Source organism: Anomaloglossus baeobatrachus, chromosome 2 (assembly GCF_048569485.1).
Source record: "Anomaloglossus baeobatrachus isolate aAnoBae1 chromosome 2, aAnoBae1.hap1, whole genome shotgun sequence".
Taxonomy (NCBI): Eukaryota; Metazoa; Chordata; class Amphibia; order Anura; family Aromobatidae; genus Anomaloglossus; species Anomaloglossus baeobatrachus.
Genome location: NC_134354.1, coordinates 283,923,157 through 283,942,447, shown reverse-complemented (window position 1 = coordinate 283,942,447; position 19,291 = coordinate 283,923,157). Strand labels below are relative to the sequence as shown.

The following is a 19,291-nucleotide window of genomic DNA, read 5'->3' as shown; positions in this document are numbered from 1 at the left end:
GAAAACTCCATTCCTCAATATAATTCAGAGCCTAGACAGCCGAACTAGAAGAATACTAGCCTTGTTTTTTTCACCAAAGTCTTTCAAATATCAGTAAATATTTGAGAAATAACGTATTTGAAATTAGCCATTCATAAATAAGGTATTATTGAATAAAACCAAATAAAAACAACCTAAGAATTTTGTCCAGTTTGTAAAACACATAAGAAAAGGAAGCCATAGGAAAACTTCTGACCCCAGGTTGTGCGGAGGATGACAAGCTGGGTATATATACTGCTGAAAAAAAATAAAGGTAACACTAAAATATCATTTTGTTGTTTAAGTGTTCCCTTTAGTTTTTTGAACAGTATATATATATCCACCACAGGTGTGTCTAAGCTTATTTCACCGGCTGAGGTTGTCATTTTTACTAAAACTGTCATATTTGTCCTTTTGGATAGTGGGGCAGGAGCCAAAATGGTGCATTCTTGGTTTGCAAGGACTCATGTCCTATCCTGTAATGCACTTGCTAAATCCATCCTCATATTCAGCATTTACTCGGCGGCTATTGGTTAGGAAAATTTTATCCAAGTAGTGCACAAGGACTCTTCACTAGTGATGGGCGATCCTGACCTGTAAAGATCGGGAATCGTATTGATCACATAGTGATCGTGTACATGATCCCAATCATGAGCTTTCCTGGGAAGCTCGTGTTACAGATCGGGTACGGAACGGGTTCAGGGGCTGTAAAAAAAAACAACACATTATTAAAAAAACATTATGATCATACTTACAGGTCTCGAGACGCGTCCTGCAGACTCTGTCTCCCAGCCGTTGCTTTCACGTGCGATCATTGCTGGGCTGCCGATAACCAGCACTGACTTACAGGACCTTCAATGACATCATAGCCATGAGACCAGTCTGGTATGAATGTTGTACAGATATTGGCTTACAGACTGGTCACATGACTATAACGTCATCGAAGGTTCTTTTAACTGACCTTTGACTGTCACTGTGCGAGTGTCGCATCACAATCTTCCCACAGGAGCGGGTCAGATGCATACATTTCCATGCAGCTGAGGTGCTCCTGTCCAGAGATTGTCACGCCGTGTGGGGTGATGCCAATGCGAGACTACACAAGTCATACACTCAGTGTCAGCTTGCTTCACGCTCTGTACAGAGCGATTTAGCAGAGCTGACAATGCTCTCTCGTCTCTACTTCTCTCTCTGTAGAGCCGCTTGTCTGTACAGAGTGATGAAGCAGAGTTGACATTGCTGTCCCTGTGGACTACGTCAGACTAAGGATTTGTTTATAATAAAGATGGAGTCTCTAAATGTTTTTTTTGTTTTATTTCTAATAAAAAAAATTCTCTGTGTTGTGTTTTTTTTACTGTTTACTATAAATTCATGGTTGCCATGTCTAATTTGGCGTGACACCATGAATTTCTGGCTTAGTATCATCTGAGAATACAAAGCTGGTATTAACCCCTTTATTACCCAGCGTACCAATGCCACCAGGGCCACTGGATGAGCCTGAGCCAAGAAAAGCGCCTGGAAATGGCGCTAAGAAACAATGCGCCATTTCCAGGGGCGGCTGCGGGCTGCAGAGAATCCCAGCCCCCAGCTGCCTGGCTTTACCTGACTGGCAATCAAAATACGGTGGGAGCCCATGCATTTTTTTTTTAATTATTTTTTTAAATAATTAAAAAAAAAATAATGAGCTTCCCTGTATTTTGATCGCCAGCCAAGGTAAAGCCAGGCAGATGGGGTGGCTGTTGTGAATGTCATCCGAGTGGGTGCTGGTGTGGAGCTCCCTCTGGTGGCCAGGAATGGTAATGAAGCTGAGTCTGAATCTGTGACTCAAAGAGGTGTTGGAATTAATTAAGAATCCAGGAAGTCATATTGCAGATCAGCTGTATGTAGTATGCAGTATGTTGGAGATCAGTCTCTGCCTGGTGGCCACCTGTGATACATATTTCCTTCTGCTTCTGAAGATGGCTGGGAGTTTTCCCTTCAGTTTCTCCCTGTGCCTGAATCTACTCCAGATATGTTTGCTAGTTTCTGTGCTTAATTGCTGAAATTGCACTTAAGGGTGTTTCTGCTTATTCCATTTTGTTCTATGTTTGCTTTCTTGTATGTGAGAATCTGTCTCTCTGCTTTTGTGAGCAGTGCAATTTCTCCAGCAAGAAAGGAAGCTTGCTCCCTGTTCATGTTTGGATTATTTTCACTTTAGAATATTGATTGTTCTGTGATTTTGTTTAGTCCCATAATATCTGCAGTTCTGTTTAAAGTGTCTGGCACTAGAGTATCTGATATAGTGGGGGAAGAACGTGTGGTCTTTGTAATTTTTTTTTTTATCAGGAGTTTGGTATTTTTTGCAGGGTTGTTTGCTGGCCGCAATCAGTTATCTGTCCTGTCCTGTTGTATCTAGTAAGTCGGGCCTTACCTTTGCTAAACTATATTTTCTGTGTATTGTGTTTTATTACATCACCGTCGTTGCATGTTGGGGGCTTGCTATTTCTTTGGGGACTGCTCCGAGGCAAGTTAGGATTCCTTATTTCTATCTTTGAGGTGTAGTAAGTTTCTCCGGCAGTGAGGAGGTGTCTAGGTAAGTTAGGAACATCCCATTGCTACTTCTAGTGTTATCCGAAAGATAGGGGATTGCGGTCAGCTTAGTTTCCAACTACTTTTGTGGTTTTGTTTTTACCTGATTAATGGGATTTTTTGTGATTGTCCATGGTTACCAGTTGATAACAGGTGGCAGCCCGTAGCCATCTGCTTTATCTCGGCTGAGAATCAAAAAAAACGCAGAGCCCTACGTAATTTTGTTAATGATTTATTTTTATACAACTATATACCGTATTTTTCGGACCATAAGACGCACTTTTTTTCCCCCAAATGTTGGGGGAAAGGGGGGTGCGTCTCATGGTCTGAATATAGGGCTGCGGCCGGGAATTAGGGTGCTGCGGTGGAGCAGGTCATCGGTGGCACGAGCAGGCTGTGGCATCGCCTGCCATGACCATGTGGGCCCGCTCATTACATATGCACGCCCATCATCCTGCCCATCATCTATCAGTGCTGAAGCCAGCACTGACAGGTGGGCGGGGGGTGCTCATATTAAACAGACGGCCGTGATCACCCCTGGCAAATACAGCCTGGAGTGATCATGTGCGGCTGTATTCACTGCCCCCCTTGCATCATCATCAGCGCAGGGTGCAGTGAATAAGTACGTTACACTCACCCGTCACCATTCCCTGCAGCAACGCGATCTCCTCCTGTCTGCCAGCTGATCTGTGTAGCGAGCGGTGAGCACAGAGATGACATCATCCCTGCGCGCGCTCTCCACACACATCAGCCAGCAGACAGGAGGACATTGTGATGCTGCAGGGGAACGGCTCCACACAGGTCAGCGCCGGGGGCAGTGAATCAGTACACTCACCCGTCACCGTTGCCCTGCAGCACCACGATCTCCTCCTGTCTGCCGGCCAGCGGATCTGTGCAGCAATTTTGCAGTGATCTCTTAATTTTTGCCAGAGCTGTACATTATATATATATATATATATATATATATATATATATATATATATATATATATATATGTACACAATATATAGTTGTATAAAAATAAATTATTAATAAAAATGGCATAGCACTATGTGGTATTTTTGATTCTCAGCAAAGATAAAGCGGACAGCTATGGGCTGCTACCCTCATCTGCCTGGCTTTACCTTGACTGGCGATCAAAATACAGGGTAACCCATTCATTTTTTTTGTGGGCTCCTGCTGTATTTTGATCACCAATCAAGTAAAGACAGGCAGCTGGGGGGTTGGGATTCTCCGCAGCCACCCCTGGAAATGGCATATTGTTTCTTAGTGCCATTTCCAGGTGCTTTACCCAGCTTATCTAGTGGCCCTGGTGGTGGTGGCACGCTGGGTAATAAAGAGGTTAATACCAGCTTTATATTCTCAGATGGTACTAAGCCCAAAATTCATGGTGTCACACCAGATTAGACATAGACACCATGAATTTCTAGCAAACAGTAAAAAAAAGAACACAAGAAGGAAAAGGTTTTTTTTATTAGAAATAAAACAAAAAAAACATTTAGAGACTCCATCTTTATGTCAACTCTGCTTTATCACTCTATATACACAGTCTATACAGTGAGAAGCAGAGAGAGCATTGTCAACTCTGCTATATCGCTCTGTACAGAGAAAAAAAGGAGCCAGCACGATCTGAAATTGGCATGCATCATATAAAAAGTGAAAATTCACAGATTTATTCCAACTGTACTATAATAAAAAAATGAGATTTTTAGCAAATAATTGATCAATTTTTTGAGCCACCCCTGCCAACGTCACGGCAAATCTCAATAGGGGGGTCCTACTCTATATTCTGTATTTCATGTGCCATGCGGCCTCCTAGATAAAGTTAAAAGCAGAACCATAATGGAGCATACATACCTGTAACCTGTATATAGCCGCTTCCATGTTGCAAAAAAGGCTATTGTGGATAGAGACCAGCCCAGGTCCCAGCATGTGGAGCAAGCTCTACACATACCAGGACTATATCAGAACTGACCCTCCCAGTGCCAGACAGCAACCATTGATAAAGGCGGACCAGATCCAAGAATGGTGCTTAATTAGCATTGCCTGTGGAAAGGGGTGAGGTAACTGAATCTGAACAGCTACCAACAGGAGGAATACATTGCAAACCAAAACCAGGCGTGCATGGTATGGTGATGGTCAGTCACTAGAATTGTAGCATAACTACAGTCATAACAGAGAAAAAAAGGAGCCAGCACGATCTGAAATTGGCATGCATCATATAAAAAGTGAAAATTCACAGATTTATTCCAACTGTACTATAATAAAAAAAATGAGATTTTTAGCAAATAATTGATCCATTTTTTGAGCCACCCCTGCCAACGTCACGGCAAATCTCAATAGGGGGGTCCTACTCTATATTCTGTATTTCATGTGCAATGCGGCCTCCTAGATAAAGTTAAAAGCAGAACCATAATGGAGCACACATACCTGTAACCTGTATATATAACCGCTTCCATGTTGCAAAAAAGGCCATTGTGGATAGAGACCAGCCCAGGTCCCAGCATGTGGAGCAAGCTCTACACATACCAGGACTATATCAGAACTGACCCTCCCAGTGCCAGACAGCAACCATTGATAAAGGCGGACCAGATCCAAGAATGGTGCTTAATTAGCATTGCCTGTGGAAAGGGGTGAGGTAACTGAATCTGAACAGCTACCAACAGGAGGAATACATTGCAAACCAAAATCAGGCGTGCATGGTATGGTGATGGTCAGTCACTAGAATTGTAGCATAACTTTAGTCATAACAGAGAAAAAAAGGAGCCAGCACGATCTGAAATTGGCATGCATCATATAAAAAGTGAAAATTCACAGATTTATTCCAACTGTACTATAATAAAAAAATGAGATTTTTAGCAAATAATTGATAATTTTTGTATGAGGCATGCCATTTTCAGATCGTGCTGGCTCCCCTCTCTCTCTGTTTGGTTGTAGTTATGCTACAAATGTCTGGTGGCTGGTCACCACCATGCTATGCACGCCTGATCTTGGTTTGCAATATATTCCTCCTGTTGGTAGCTGTACACATTCAGTTGCCTCACCCTTTCCACAGGCATTGCTAATTAAGCACCATACTTGGATCTGGTCCGCCTTTATCAATGGTTGCTGTCTGGCACTGGGAGGGTCAGTTCTGATATAGTCCTGGTATGTGTAGAGCTTGCTCCACATGCTGGGACCTGGGCTGGTCTCTATCCACAATTGCCTCTTTTGCAACATAGAAGCGGTTATATATACAGGTTACAGGTATGTGTGCTCCATTATGGTTCTGCTTTTAACTTTATCTAGGAGGCCGCATGGCACATGAAATACAGAATATAGAGTAGGACCCCCCTATTGAGATTTGCCGTGACGTTGGCAGGGGTGGCTCAAAAAATTGATCAATTATTTGCTAAAAATCTCATTTATATTACAGTACAGTTGGAATAAATCTGTGAATTTGCACTTTTTATATGATGCATGCCATTTTCAGATCGTGCTGGCTCCCCTCTCTCTCTGTTTGGTTGTAGTTATGCTACAAATGTCTGGTGGCTGGTCACCACCATGCTATGCACGCCTGATCTTGGTTTGCAATATATTCCTCCTGTTGGTAGCTGTTCACATTCAGTTGCCTCACCCTTTCCACAGGCATTGCTAATTAAGCACCATACTTGGATCTGGTCTGCCTTTATCAATGGTTGCTGTCTGGCACTGGGAGGGTCAGTTCTGATATAGTCCTGGTATGTGTAGAGCTTGCTCCACATGCTGGGACCTGGGCTGGCCTCTATCCACAATTGCCTCTTTTGCAACATAGAAGCGGTTATATATACAGGTTACAGGTATGTGTGCTCCATTATGGTTCTGCTTTTAACTTTATCTAGGAGGCCGCATGGCACATGAAATACAGAATATAGAGTAGGACCCCCCTATTGAGATTTGCCGTGACATTGGCAGGGGTGGCTCAAAGAATTGATCAATTATTTGCTAAAAATCTCATTTATATTACAGTACAGTTGGAATAAATCTGTGAATTTGCACTTTTTATATGATGCATGCCATTTTCAGATCGTGCTGGCTCCCCTCTCTCATCGCTCTGTACAGACACAGTCTATACACAGTGAGAAGCAGAGAGCACTGTCAGCTCTGGGGGTTACTCGTCACCGGGCTGGTGGAGGTTTGGGGTGTCAGAGTGGTCAGGCCTGGTTTCGTGACCATGGGATGGGATGGGAGTGCTGGTCTCTGTGATTTAATGTTGGGGTGCAAGACTGAGGACGCCGGTAATAACTGGACAACACAGGAGGCTGTAGTTTCCTTTACCTTTACTTGGCAGTTGTTAATACAGGACCGGGAGTCTTCCAGAAGATGATGGGGGTCTGGTCAGCCTGGAAGCAATGAGGGGGGTTGGAGGCCTTCCTTGTTCTGCTATATGTGTGAGTCTCTGTGGCTTGGAGCTGCACAGTGACCCTCTTCCTAATTGTTGTTTGTCCTTTCCCTTATGGCGGGCAGCAAGAGCAGGTCCTGGGCACCGCCTGTGTAGCTGCGGCCCTTGGCTCTATTGTGCTGCTTTACCTTTGGGCTTTCTTTGGGCCAGGGGACTTGAAATCTCCTGCCCTCGGGGCTTCACTGATGGGGCATTAGCACCCAACAGTCGAGGACCCCGGTGTCCTGCTACTGCGCCTGGGAGAGTGTGGGAGACAGCTATCTTTCAGCAACCGTGCTTGTTCCTTGCCACTGCTCGACTCCAGTGTTTCTCTTCCTGTTCCTGTGAGTGTGTGTGTGTGTGTGTGTGTATAACCCCTCCTCCAGACCAGTATCCACAGGGTAGCTCCCTTCCAAACAGGTTCTGAGCTTCCCCTACTGGCCAAGATTTAGAAATTGTTGAATGTTAAGATACCTAACATAAGAAACCCCTCTCCTTGCCTCCAGTCATAGCATCACCCCCGGTGAAGAGGGCAATACTACTGTGGCTCCCAGACCCTGGGGTGCCACATTCCCACCTAGTGAAAGTTAGTACTCCTTGACTTAGGAAACATTTTTCAAAGAAATACAAAGCATTACAAATAATACAATTTAAAGGAACAGAATATTTACATCATTTGCTCTACATCACGTTATTTTTTTTATGCCATTCACTCTCAATACCGGACAGGTTTCTGACCAATGGTGCTATGCTGTGATCTTCATAGGACTGGTGAAAACCCGTCACTGTCTGGTGTGTTCCTGGCCTGTCCTGGTTGCCTATGTCTACTCTGCAAATGGGCCCAGAGCTTAATGGCAAAACGGGCAGTCTTTCACAATTCCTTACACTCACCAAGGGCACGACAGATTCACCGCTGGCAGGGGGTAGGTTCTCTGGTTCCACTGCGGATGTAGCATCTGTTTCACTGGCCGATGGGTCTTCGGGTTTGTCTTGAATCTCTGCCATTTCAGGTAGGACAATTTGTGGAAAGGTCAGGACTGGGATTAAAATGGATTGATTCACCTGTGTCCAGGTCTTTGGAAAAGCGCCAAGGACGGTTTGAACGGTCTCTTCCTCTTGTTCTGTAGGCTGGGGAACTTCTGGATTATCTTCTCTAATCTTCAGCTGGCTAGGGCATACTTTCAGGTGATCTCTTTAAACTACCGCTGAAGTCTTTCCTCTATCTTTACTGATGAGGCACACTTTGTGGTGTTCAAAGTTTGAGGGCATGACAGTATACAGCTCAGCCTCCCACTGGTCGTCTAGTTTGTTCACCCTCCGTTTCCTTTTGAGGAATTGCTCTCCCGGTGCCAATGAAGTTGCTGGGGTCTTCTGGTTGTAATTCTTCCCCTGTCTTAGCCTTGCCTGGGACAGGCTCCACTCTACACATTCCTGGACCTTAAGGTCACTCAGTATCCCAGTCTGCATCTGGTTAGGCTACCTCAGGCACTAGGACTCCCATGTCCAAGTCTATTGGTAACTTGCCAGGTCTTGCCTGCATCAAGTAGGCTGGGGTGCAGTTGGTAGACTTCACCGGGATATGGTTATACATGTCTACCAGATCCGGCAACTTCTCTGGCCACAGGTTTCTCTCTTCAAGAGGCAAAGTCTTTAGCAGATCTAGCACCACCTAATTAATTTTCTCACATAACCCATTGGTTTGGGGATGGTACGGGGTAGTCCTTTTTTTCTTGCAGCCATACAGGTGACAACATTTTTGGAATACTTCTGCTTCAAAGGCTGGGCCCTAGTCAGGGAGCACATTTTCAGGGTAACCATGGGGCCGACAAAAGAATTCTTGGAACACCTTGGCTGAGGTCTTGGGTGTCTGGTCTTTCACTGGGATAACTACTAGGAAACGGGAGTAATGGTCCACTATGGTGAGGGCGTAGACATAGCCGGACCGGCTTGGAGCCAGCTTCACATGATCCAGGGCTGCCAGTTCAGCGGCTGCTTCATGACGATTGGCTGCAGGGGAGCTCTCTGACTTTAGCAGTCTTTCCGACTCAGGATGCATGACTCAGGACACTCTCGGCACCATCTCTCGATCCCCTTTCTCATACCGACCCAGTAGAAATGGGCGTGGAGCAGGGCCTCCCACTTCTTCCATACAAAGTGCCCTTTCCCGTCATGGTAAGCCTCTAGGACCATTGGAGCATCCCTCCTTTGGACTACTATCTACCAGAATAGCTCATTGGTTCGGGGATCAATGTTTTTTCTTCACAGCTTACTCTTGTAGATGAAAAGTTTACCTTTCTCTTTCCACAGCTGTTGTGCTTCCTGGGGAGCATCTGGAACGTGGTATGAGTCACCTTTGTGTCAACAGCTCTTTAACCAAACAGATGGATGGGTCACTGTCTTGTGTTTCTCCCCATTTATGGTAGGACAATGTATTGACGGATTGATAGAGACTACTTGTTCTGTTGAGCGCTTCTCCTTCACCTGATGTGAACACTGGGATACACAGTGCCAGTAGAAGGCAGGCATCTCTATTTCCTCCATCTCATCTGGGTCCTCTCTAGAGTTGAGCGCGGTTCGTGGTTCGAGGTTCTCCAGTTCTAAGCTCGAGTGATTTTGGGGGCTGTTCGAGATCGAACTAGAACTCGAGCTTTTTGCAAAAGCTCGATAGTTCTAGATACGTTCGAGAACGGTTCTAGCAGCAAAAAGCAGGGTTTTTTACAGCTACAGTGTGCAGGAGCCATCGCTGGCAGCCTGCCAGAAGCTGGTAACCAAGATAAACATCGGGTATCCAAGCAAAGCGCTTTGGTTAGTAACCCGATGTTTATCCTAGTTACGTGCAGGAAGCCCACACTTCCCGCTCAGCTCGCTCCGCCCCCTCCTGCCCGCGGCATGTATTGTACACACGTACACACACACACACACACACACACATACACACACACATGGCCCTGCTCAGCTTACCTGCGGTGATGAAGTCCCGCCATCCTGACCTCAGCGCTGTCACTGTCCTCCATGGCCGCCGCTTGTCACATCACCTTCTCTCGCTTCCGACCCGAGACTGACTAGCGGTGACGTCACGGGCCTCTCGCGATACTTGGTGTGAAGGCGCCGGTCATTGAACTCAGTGGCAGGGGCTGTCAGTGTGCTGGAGATCAGCGCAGGTAATGTACCTCGCTGACAGCAGCACTTGTCATCTCCTGCAGTGACCTGGGCTGACCCATTGATGTTAGCTCAGGTCACTGCATTGCTCTCCCAGCCAATGGGGAACATTCTGCTCTTCATTGACTGGGACAGTGTGGATCGTCATGGCAACCCCTTGGATTACACCAGACCTGGATTTGTTTTTCATTCTTATAAATTGGTTACAGAGGGAATGTTTTGGGGAGTGTTTTTTCAAATAAAAATGTGGTTGTCGTCTATTTTTTTTTATTACTGACTGGGTTGGTGATGTCGGGTATCTGATAGACGCCTGACCTCACCAACCCCAGGGCTTGATGCCAGGTGACATTACACATCTGGTATTAACCCCATATATTACCCCGTTTGCCACCGCACCAGGGCGCGGGATGAGCTGGGGCGAAGCACCAGGATTGGCGCATCTAATGGATGCGCCACTTCTGGGGCGGCTGCGGCCTGCTATTTTTAGGCTGGGGAGAGTCCAATAACCATGGACCTCCCTAGTCTGAGAATATCAGGCCCCAGCTGTCTGCTTTACCTTGGCTGGTGATCCAATTTTGGGGGACCCCTACGTGGTTTTTTTTTTAATTATTTATTTAATTTAAAATAACAGTGTGGGGTGCCCTCAGTTTTGGATTACCAGCCAAGGTGAGGTTGCCAGCTGTGGTCTGCAGGCTGCAGCCATCTGCTTTACCCTAGCTGGCTACAAAACTAGGGGGAACCCTACGTCATTTTTTTTTTCATTTTTTTGGCTAAATACAAAGCTAAGCACCCCTTAGTGCCACATGAAAGGCACCAAAGGGTGCTCCACTTTGTCTCCACTTTTTCTCCATTTTTTTCTCCACTTTTTCTCAATTTTTTTCTCCACTTTTTCTCCACTTTTTCTCCATTTTTTTCTCCATTTTTTCTCCACTTTTTCTCCACTTTTTCTCCACTTTTTCTCCACTTTTTCTCCATTTTTTCTCCACTTTTTCTCCACTTATTCTCCACTTTTTCTCCATTTTTTTCTCCATTTTTTCTCCACTTTTTCTCCACTTTTTCTCCACTTTTTCTCCATTTTTTTCTCCATTTTTTCTCCACTTTTTCTCCACTTTTTCTCCACTTATTCTCCACTTTTTCTCCACTTTTTTCTCCACTTTTTCTCCACTTTTTCTCCACTTTTTCTCCACTTTTTCTCCACATTTTCCTCCACTTTTTCTCCACTTTTTCTCCATTTTTTTCTCCACTTTTTCTCCACTTTTTCTCCACTTATTCTCCACTTTTTCTCCACTTTTTCTCCATTTTTTCTCCACTTTTTCTCCACTTTTTCTCCACTTTTTCTCCACTTTTTCTCCATTTTTTCTCCACTTTTTCTCCACTTTTTCTCCATTTTTTTCTCCACTTTTTCTCCACTTTTTCTCCACTTTTTCTCCACTTTTTCTCCACTTATTCTCCACTTTTTCTCCACTTTTTCTCCACTTTTTCTCCATTTTTTTCTCCACTTTTTCTCCACTTTTTCTCCACTTTTTTGCCACTTCTCGGGCGGCTGCGGTCTGCTATTTTTAGGCTGGGGAGAGTCCAATAACCATGGACCTCCCTAGTCTGAGAATATCAGGCCCCAGCTGTCTGCTTTACCTTGGCTGGTGATCCAATTTTGGGGGACCCCTACGTGTTTTTTTTTTTAATTATTTATTTAATTTAAAATAACAGTGTGGGGTGCCCTCAGTTTTGGATTACCAGCCAAGGTGAGGTTGCCAGCTGTGGTCTGCAGGCTGCAGCCATCTGCTTTACCCTAGCTGGCTACAAAACTAGGGGGAACCCTACGTCATTTTTTTTTTCATTTTTTTGGCTAAATACAAAGCTAAGCACCCCTTAGTGCCACATGAAAGGCACCAAAGGGTGCTCCACTTTTTCTCCACTTTTTCTCCATTGTTTTCTCCACTTTTTCTCAATTTTTTTCTCCACTTTTTCTCCACTTTTTCTCCACTTTTTCTCCATTTTTTTCTCCATTTTTTCTCCACTTTTTCTCCACTTTTTCTCCACTTTTTCTCCATTTTTTCTCCACTTTTTCTCCACTTATTCTCCACTTTTTCTCCATTTTTTTCTCCATTTTTTCTCCACTTTTTCTCCACTTTTTCTCCACTTTTTCTCCACTTTTTCTCCATTTTTTTCTCCATTTTTTCTCCACTTTTTCTCCACTTTTTCTCCACTTTTTCTCCACTTATTCTCCACTTTTTCTCCACTTTTTCTCCACTTTTTCTCCACTTTTTCTCCATTTTTTTCTCCATTTTTTCTCCACTTTTTCTCCACTTATTCTCCACTTTTTCTCCACTTTTTCTCCATTTTTTTCTCTACTTTTTCTCCACTTTTTCTCCACTTTTTCTCCATTTTTTTCTCCACTTTTTCTCCACTTTTTCTCCACTTTTTCTCCACTTATTCTCCACTTTTTCTCCACTTTTTCTCCATTTTTTTCTCCACTTTTTCTCCACTTTTTCTCCACTTTTTGTCCACTTATTCTCCACTTTTTCTCCACTTTTTCTCCATTTTTTTCTCCACTTTTTCTTCACTTTTTCTCCACTTTTTCTCCACTTATTCTCCACTTTTTCTCCATTTTTTCTCCACTTTTTCTCCACTTTTTCTCCACTTATTCTCCACTTTTTCTCCACTTTTTCTCCATTTTTTCTCCACTTTTTCTCCATTTTTTTCTCCACTTTTTCTCCACTTTTTCTCCAGTTTTTCTCCAGTTTTCTCCATTTTTTCTCCACTTTTTCTCCACTTTTTCTCCACTTTTTCTCCATTTTTTCTCCACTTTTTCTCCACTTTTTTCTCCACTTTTTCTCCACTTTTTCTCCACTTTTTCTCCACATTTTCCTCCACTTTTTCTCCACTTTTTCTCCATTTTTTTCTCCACTTTTTCTCCACTTTTTCTCCACTTTTTCTCCATTTTTTCTCCACTTTTTCTCCACTTATTCTCCACTTTTTCTCCATTTTTTTCTCCACTTTTTCTCCACTTTTTCTCCACTTTTTCTCCACTTTTTCTCCACTTATTCTCCACTTTTTCTCCACTTTTTCTCCACTTTTTCTCCATTTTTTTCTCCACTTTTTCTCCACTTTTTCTCCACTTATTCTAAACTTTTTCTCCACTTTTTCTCCACTTTTTCTCCATTTTTTCTCCACTTTTTTCTCCACTTTTTCTCCACTTTTTCTCCACTTTTTCTCCACTTTTTCTCCACTTTTTCTCCACTTATTCTAAACTTTTTCTCCACTTTTTCTCCACTTTTTCTCCATTTTTTCTCCACTTTTTTCTCCACTTTTTCTCCACTTTTTCTCCACTTTTTCTCCACTTATTCTCCATTTTTTCTCCACTTTTTCTCCATTTTTTTCTCCACTTTTTCTCCACTTTTTCTCCACTTTTTCTCCACTTATTCTCCACTTTTTCTCCATTTATTCTCCACTTTTTCTCCACTTTTTCTCCACTTTTTCTCCATTTTTTTCTCCACTTTTTCTCCACTTTTTCTCCGTTCTTTTTCTATGGTCGGTCTACCCATTAGCTCTGCCATGCATACTGTAGCTCTACACCTACTGCACATGTTACTTTATGATTGACATCTCTTTCGTACCAGAGCTGTCTAAGTCTACTCTGACCCCATATTTGTCATTACTATATTGTCCTTGTACTGTATTATGACATTTGTATCATGTGTTTTATTTCTTGCTGTGTTGCAATTTTTTTGCTGCATCCCAATTGTACCTCTACATTGTTCGAGTTTATGTTATTGTTCTCTCACTCTTATGTGATACTGATTATTGTCATTTTTCATGATTACATGCAGACAAGTCCAATCTGACGAAGGCTCAGGCCGAAACGTCATTTGTAACTTGTTTTGGACAAAAACATATATGCTTATGAAAAAAATTTTTTTCTTAATACGGACCAATAAAGAGTGATTTTGCATTACTATCCGTTGTGACTTACTGACTTAGTCTGGGAGATTTAGAGTGCCGAGGTTACTCACTAATTTTATCTATTATTACCTCTGAGCACCTATATACCAGTGAGCAGAGCTTCCTCTACAGTAGTTCTCCTGATTAGGCATGCCCTTACCTCATGAGCAGGGCATTGCAGCTTTGGTAGCAACCATTATGACATGGACTCTGCTGCTGTGGACCCGAGAAGAGTGAGTGCAGATTCATTGCACCCACACTCCTCACATGAAGGGTCTGCACTCCTAGAAAATGGGGGATACGTTCCCTGAGTGTCTCCCCCCCATATTCTAGACGGTCCAGAGTCGTCGTGGGACCCCTTTATTTTTTTTCTTACAATAAATTGGTTAAAGAGGAAATGTTATGGGGACTGTTTTTTCAAATAAATTTCTTTTGTCGATTTTTTTTTTTGTTAGTACTGACAGTTTATGATGTTGAGTATCTAATAGACGCCATGACATCACAAACTGCTGGGCTTGATCTCAGGTTACTTTACAGCTAGTATCAACCCGATTTATTACGCCGTTTGCCACTGCACCAGGGCACGGGATGAGCTGGGGTGAAGCGCCAGGATTGGCGCATCTAGTGGATGCGCCACGTCTGGGGTGCCTGCGGCCTGCTATTTTTAGGCTGTGAAGGCCCAATAACTATGGACCTTCCCACCCTGAGAATACCAGACTACAGCTGTCCACTTTACCTTGGCTGGTGATGCAATTTGGGGGGGACCCTACTTTTATTGTGTAATTATTAATATTTATAAAATAATTATAAAAAAGAGCCTGAGGGGACCTCCACATTGGATCCCCAACCACGGTAAAGCTGCCAGCTGTGGTTTTCAGGCTACAGACGTCTGCTTTACCCTAGCTGGCTATCAAAAATGGGGGGACCCAACGTCATTTTTTTTTTTAATTATTTTTTAAATAGAAAAAATTAATGGGCTTCCCTGTATTTTGATTGCCAACCAAGGTAACGGCAGGCACATGGGGGTGGCAACCCATAGCTGTCTGCTTTATCTGCGCTGAGAATCAAAAATACCGCGGAGCGCTACGTCATTTTTTTAAAGATTTATTTTTACAGCACTGTGATGTCCAGCAATCAAAATACAGGGAAGCCCATTTTATTTTTAGTTATTTAAATAAATAATTAAAAAAAATATATATGGGCTCCCGCTGCATTTTTTGTATTGCTAGCTAAGGGTAATCCAAGCAGCTACTGGCTGCTAACCCCCACTGCTTGGTGTTACCTTCACTGGCAATGGAAAATCCAGGGAAGCATTTTTTATTTTTTTTGCCAAAAAACTACAAAAAAAGGACGTGAGCTTCGCCATATTTTTGTATGCTAGCCAGGTATAGCAGGCAGGTGCTGGAAGAGTTGGATACAGCGCCAGAAGATGGCGCTTCTATGAAAATGCCATTTTCTGAGGCGGCTGCAGACTGCAATTCGCAGCAGTGGGGCCCAGAAAGCTCAGGCCAACCTGTGCTGCGGATTCCAATCCCCAGCTGCCTAGTTGTACCTGGCTGGACACAAAAATGGGGCGAAGCCTACGTCATTTGTTTTCTAATTATTTCATGAAATTCATGAAATAATAAAAAAAGGGCTTCCCTTTATTTTTGGTTCCCAGCCGCGTACAAATAGGCAACTGGGGGTTGGGGGCAGCCGTACCTGCCTGCTGTACCTGGCTAGCATACAAAAATATGGCGAAGCCCACATAATTTTTTCAGGGGGCAAAAAACTTCTGCATACAGTCCAGGATGGAGTATGCTGAGCCTTGTAGTTCTGCAGCTGCTGTCTGTCTGTATGGAGAAGAGCAGACAGCAGCTGCAGAACTAAAAGGCTCAGCATACTCCATCCAGGACTGTATGCAGAATTTTTTTGCCCACCAAAAAAATGACGTGGGCTTCGCCATATTTTTGTATGCTAGCCAGGTACAGCAGGCAGCCACGGGCTGCCTCCAACCCCCAGTTGCCTATTTGTACCCGGCTGGGAACCAAAAATATAGGGAAGCCCGTTTTTTTTAATTATTTCACTTATTTCATGAAATAATTAAAAAACAAATGACGTGGGCTTCGCCCCATTTTTGTGTCCAGCCGGGTACAACTAGGCAGCTGGGGATTGGAATCCGCAGCACAGGTTAGCCCGAGGTTTCTGGGCGCCTCTGCTGCGGATTTCAGTCTGCAGCCGTCCCAGAAAATGGCGCTCTCATAGAAGCGCCATCATCTGGCGCTGTATCCAACTCTTCCAACAGCCCTGGAGCCGGGTGGCTTGTTGGGTAATCATGAGTTAATACTGGCTTTGTTTTACTAGCCAGTATTAAGCCAGAGATTCTTAATGTCAGGCACATTTGACCCGGCCATTAAGAATCTCCAATAAAGGGTTAAAAAAAACACCACACAGAGAAAAAATACTTTAATAGAAATAAATACACAGACACATTAGAGACTCCATCTTTATTACCCCCTGTCAGCCCTCCATGATCCTGCTCTTCTGTCTTCTTTCTTTCTAGTGTAGTAGTAGTGACGATTGTAGTGAGGATGAGGTGCACCAGCTCATCACTTGGGGCTGGGGAACCTCATCCTCACTACAATCCTCACTAGTGTAGTAGTAGTGACGATTGTAGTGAGGATGAGGTGCACCAGCTCATCACTTGGGGCTGGGGAACCTCATCCTCACTACAATCCTCACTAGTGTAGTAGTAGTGACGATTGTAGTGAGGATGAGGTGCACCAGCTCATCACTTGGGGCTGGGGAACCTCATCCTCACTACAATCCTCACTACAATCGGGAAGCAGCGTGCAGCCTTCACTCCGTGAGTGATCAGTGCTGGCTGTCAGCGGTAACAGCGGTAATGCTGACAGACGCGTTACCATAGCAACGGTGCTCTCGGAGCCGCGGTTAGCGGTGACGTCACCGCTAACTGCGTTGCTATGGCAACGGTGATCTCCGTTAATGACCGGCTGTGTCAGCCGGTCCCTAACGGAACGGGGAGTCGACCGTGTGCTAGAGCATGTCGCCGGTACACGGCGATACACATATGTGCACCGTGTACCGGAGAGATGCACTCGCAGGTCCTACATGACTTGTCATAGTCATGTGACCAGTCTGTAGCCAATGAGATAATAGCCACGTGACTGGTCACATGGCTACTTTGACGTCACGATAGGTCCTGCATCTCTGCTGGCAGTGCCGTCACCGGGAGGATTCAGCGATCATCGGATGGAATAGCGGCAGGAGACAGAGTGCAGAAGGGATCGCGGGGACCGGTAAGTGTTATGGCAATGTTTATTAACTGTTTGTGTACATTTATAATGCATTTTTATGTGTTTGTGATTGCCTCCCATTATAGCCTATTGGTTCGAGTTCGGTTCGTCGAACGTTCGACGAACCGAACTCGAACGGGACCCCCGTTCGGCGAACCGACCTCGAGCCGAACCGCGACCGGTTCGCTCATCTCTAGTCCTCTCCAGCTTCAGGCAAATGGGGCATTCTGGACAGTGCATCTGCGTTTGCATTCTTCCGACTTGCTCTGTACTTGATGGTGAAGTAATTGTTGGACAGCCAGGCCATCCATTGTTGTTCCAATGCACTGAGCTTTGCTGTCTCCAGGTGACTCAAGGGGTATTATTGGTAAATATAGTGAACTTTGCTGAAGCCAGGTAATGTTTGAAACGTTCAGTCATAGCCCAGCCCAGACAGCGAGAAATTCCAGCTTGAAGGAACTGTAAATTTCGTTATTTTGTTCAGTGGGACGAATCTTCCTGATTGTGTAGCCTATCACTATCTCTCTGCCCCCTATTCCTGGGACAGTACTGCTCGCAGTCTCACATTGCTGGCATCTGTGTAAAGGATGAAGGGTTGGCCGTCGTCCGGGTTAGCTAGGATATCTTCTCCAGTAAGAGCCATCTTCAACTGGATGAAGGACTCCTCTTGTTGACTGGTCCACTTGAACTGAGGACCCCAGTTCTTCATCTGGCACACCAAGAGGTCTTGGAGAGGCGACGCCATCTTGATAAAACCTCCGATAAACCTCCGGTAACAGCCTACCAGGCCAAGGAACTGCCTCGCTTCCTTGATGGTGGTGGGTCTTGGCCAGTCCTTGATGACAGTGTCCTTTTCATGATCAATGTTTGTGTAATGCAGTGATGGCACAACAGGCAATATATTGGCAGCTGTGAACAGTGTATCATAGGGCAGCCACAGCTAAGAGATCATGGAAACACTGTGTTCCCACAAGCCTAAATGGCAACATCTCCATGGATAGCAATTTGACAATGTGCGAGTTTAGGTTTTGTGCCTGTGGGTGCATGGCTGGGTATTTACTCTTCCTTTCCAAGCTCTCAGGCATGGACAACTGGACGCTTCACTGGGACAAGGAAGTGGATGTGGTTGATGTTTGCTGTGTCTATGTAATCGCACCTTGTGAGCAGAATATATGAGAGCCTGCTTCGTGGACAGCAGATTGTGAAGGATGTAGTGTTAAGGGAGACCTCCAGGTCTCTCAGGGTCTCGGAGGAGGATTCCAGATCAGAACTGCGCAGATGTATATGAATCAGGGAAATGACCACACAGAGACATATCTCTATTTGGGAGAAGCACAGTAGAGGTCTTCTGACCCTTGTATTCAAAGAATAGCATTCTTATACAGTTTTTCTGCATTGTCTCTTAACCAACCAATTAGCTTTGATCTAGCTCATTCCCTTATTGGAGAGTCTTTCCAGCAACATTCCTTAGTAAAGCATTCAGGTGTTTCTGGGCATAGACGAGAATCTATGGATAGAACAACGTCAGTTACTTATTCATGAAACTACAGTTGAGGATCTGTTCTATTCAAGAATGTCAGTTACTTATTCATGAAGCTAAAAACGTATTCTACTTAGCCCTAAGCATAATTTGTTTTGGTTATTTATTCCGTTAATATTTCAATTAGGTATATGTGGAGAAGCAATACATAAAGCATTCAAAGGACAGACCATCTTATTACATTACACTGGACAAACGATTCATAGCCTAGGCCTTCACAGTAGCACAGGTGACATGGCAGCAGTTTGACTTGCAGACATAAATTTGGTACGCTTATGTTCTGCCCACCAACTAGGGTGCTTGGCTGCCATGTGGTTCCGAATACTGGTCGTGCTAAGGTTGCCTTTGCCCTGGCCTCTGCTCAAGTTAGTA

The 19,291-nt window shown here is 44.3% G+C and overlaps 1 protein-coding gene across 1 annotated transcript in view; it reads right to left on the bottom strand.

Moving 5' to 3' along the window:
* LOC142289700 (uncharacterized) overlaps positions 1-18,124 on the bottom strand; it is a 41,149-nt gene extending 23,025 nt beyond the window's left edge. Inside the window, exons 1-2 of the mRNA XM_075333626.1 lie at positions 17,945-18,124; positions 7,874-8,146 (exon numbers count right to left, since the gene is read on the bottom strand). Of these exons, the coding sequence (XP_075189741.1) occupies positions 7,874-8,146; positions 17,945-18,124 (453 nt within the window). The remainder of the gene's footprint in view (positions 1-7,873; positions 8,147-17,944) is intronic.
* Between the last annotated feature and the right edge of the window lie 1,167 nt (positions 18,125-19,291).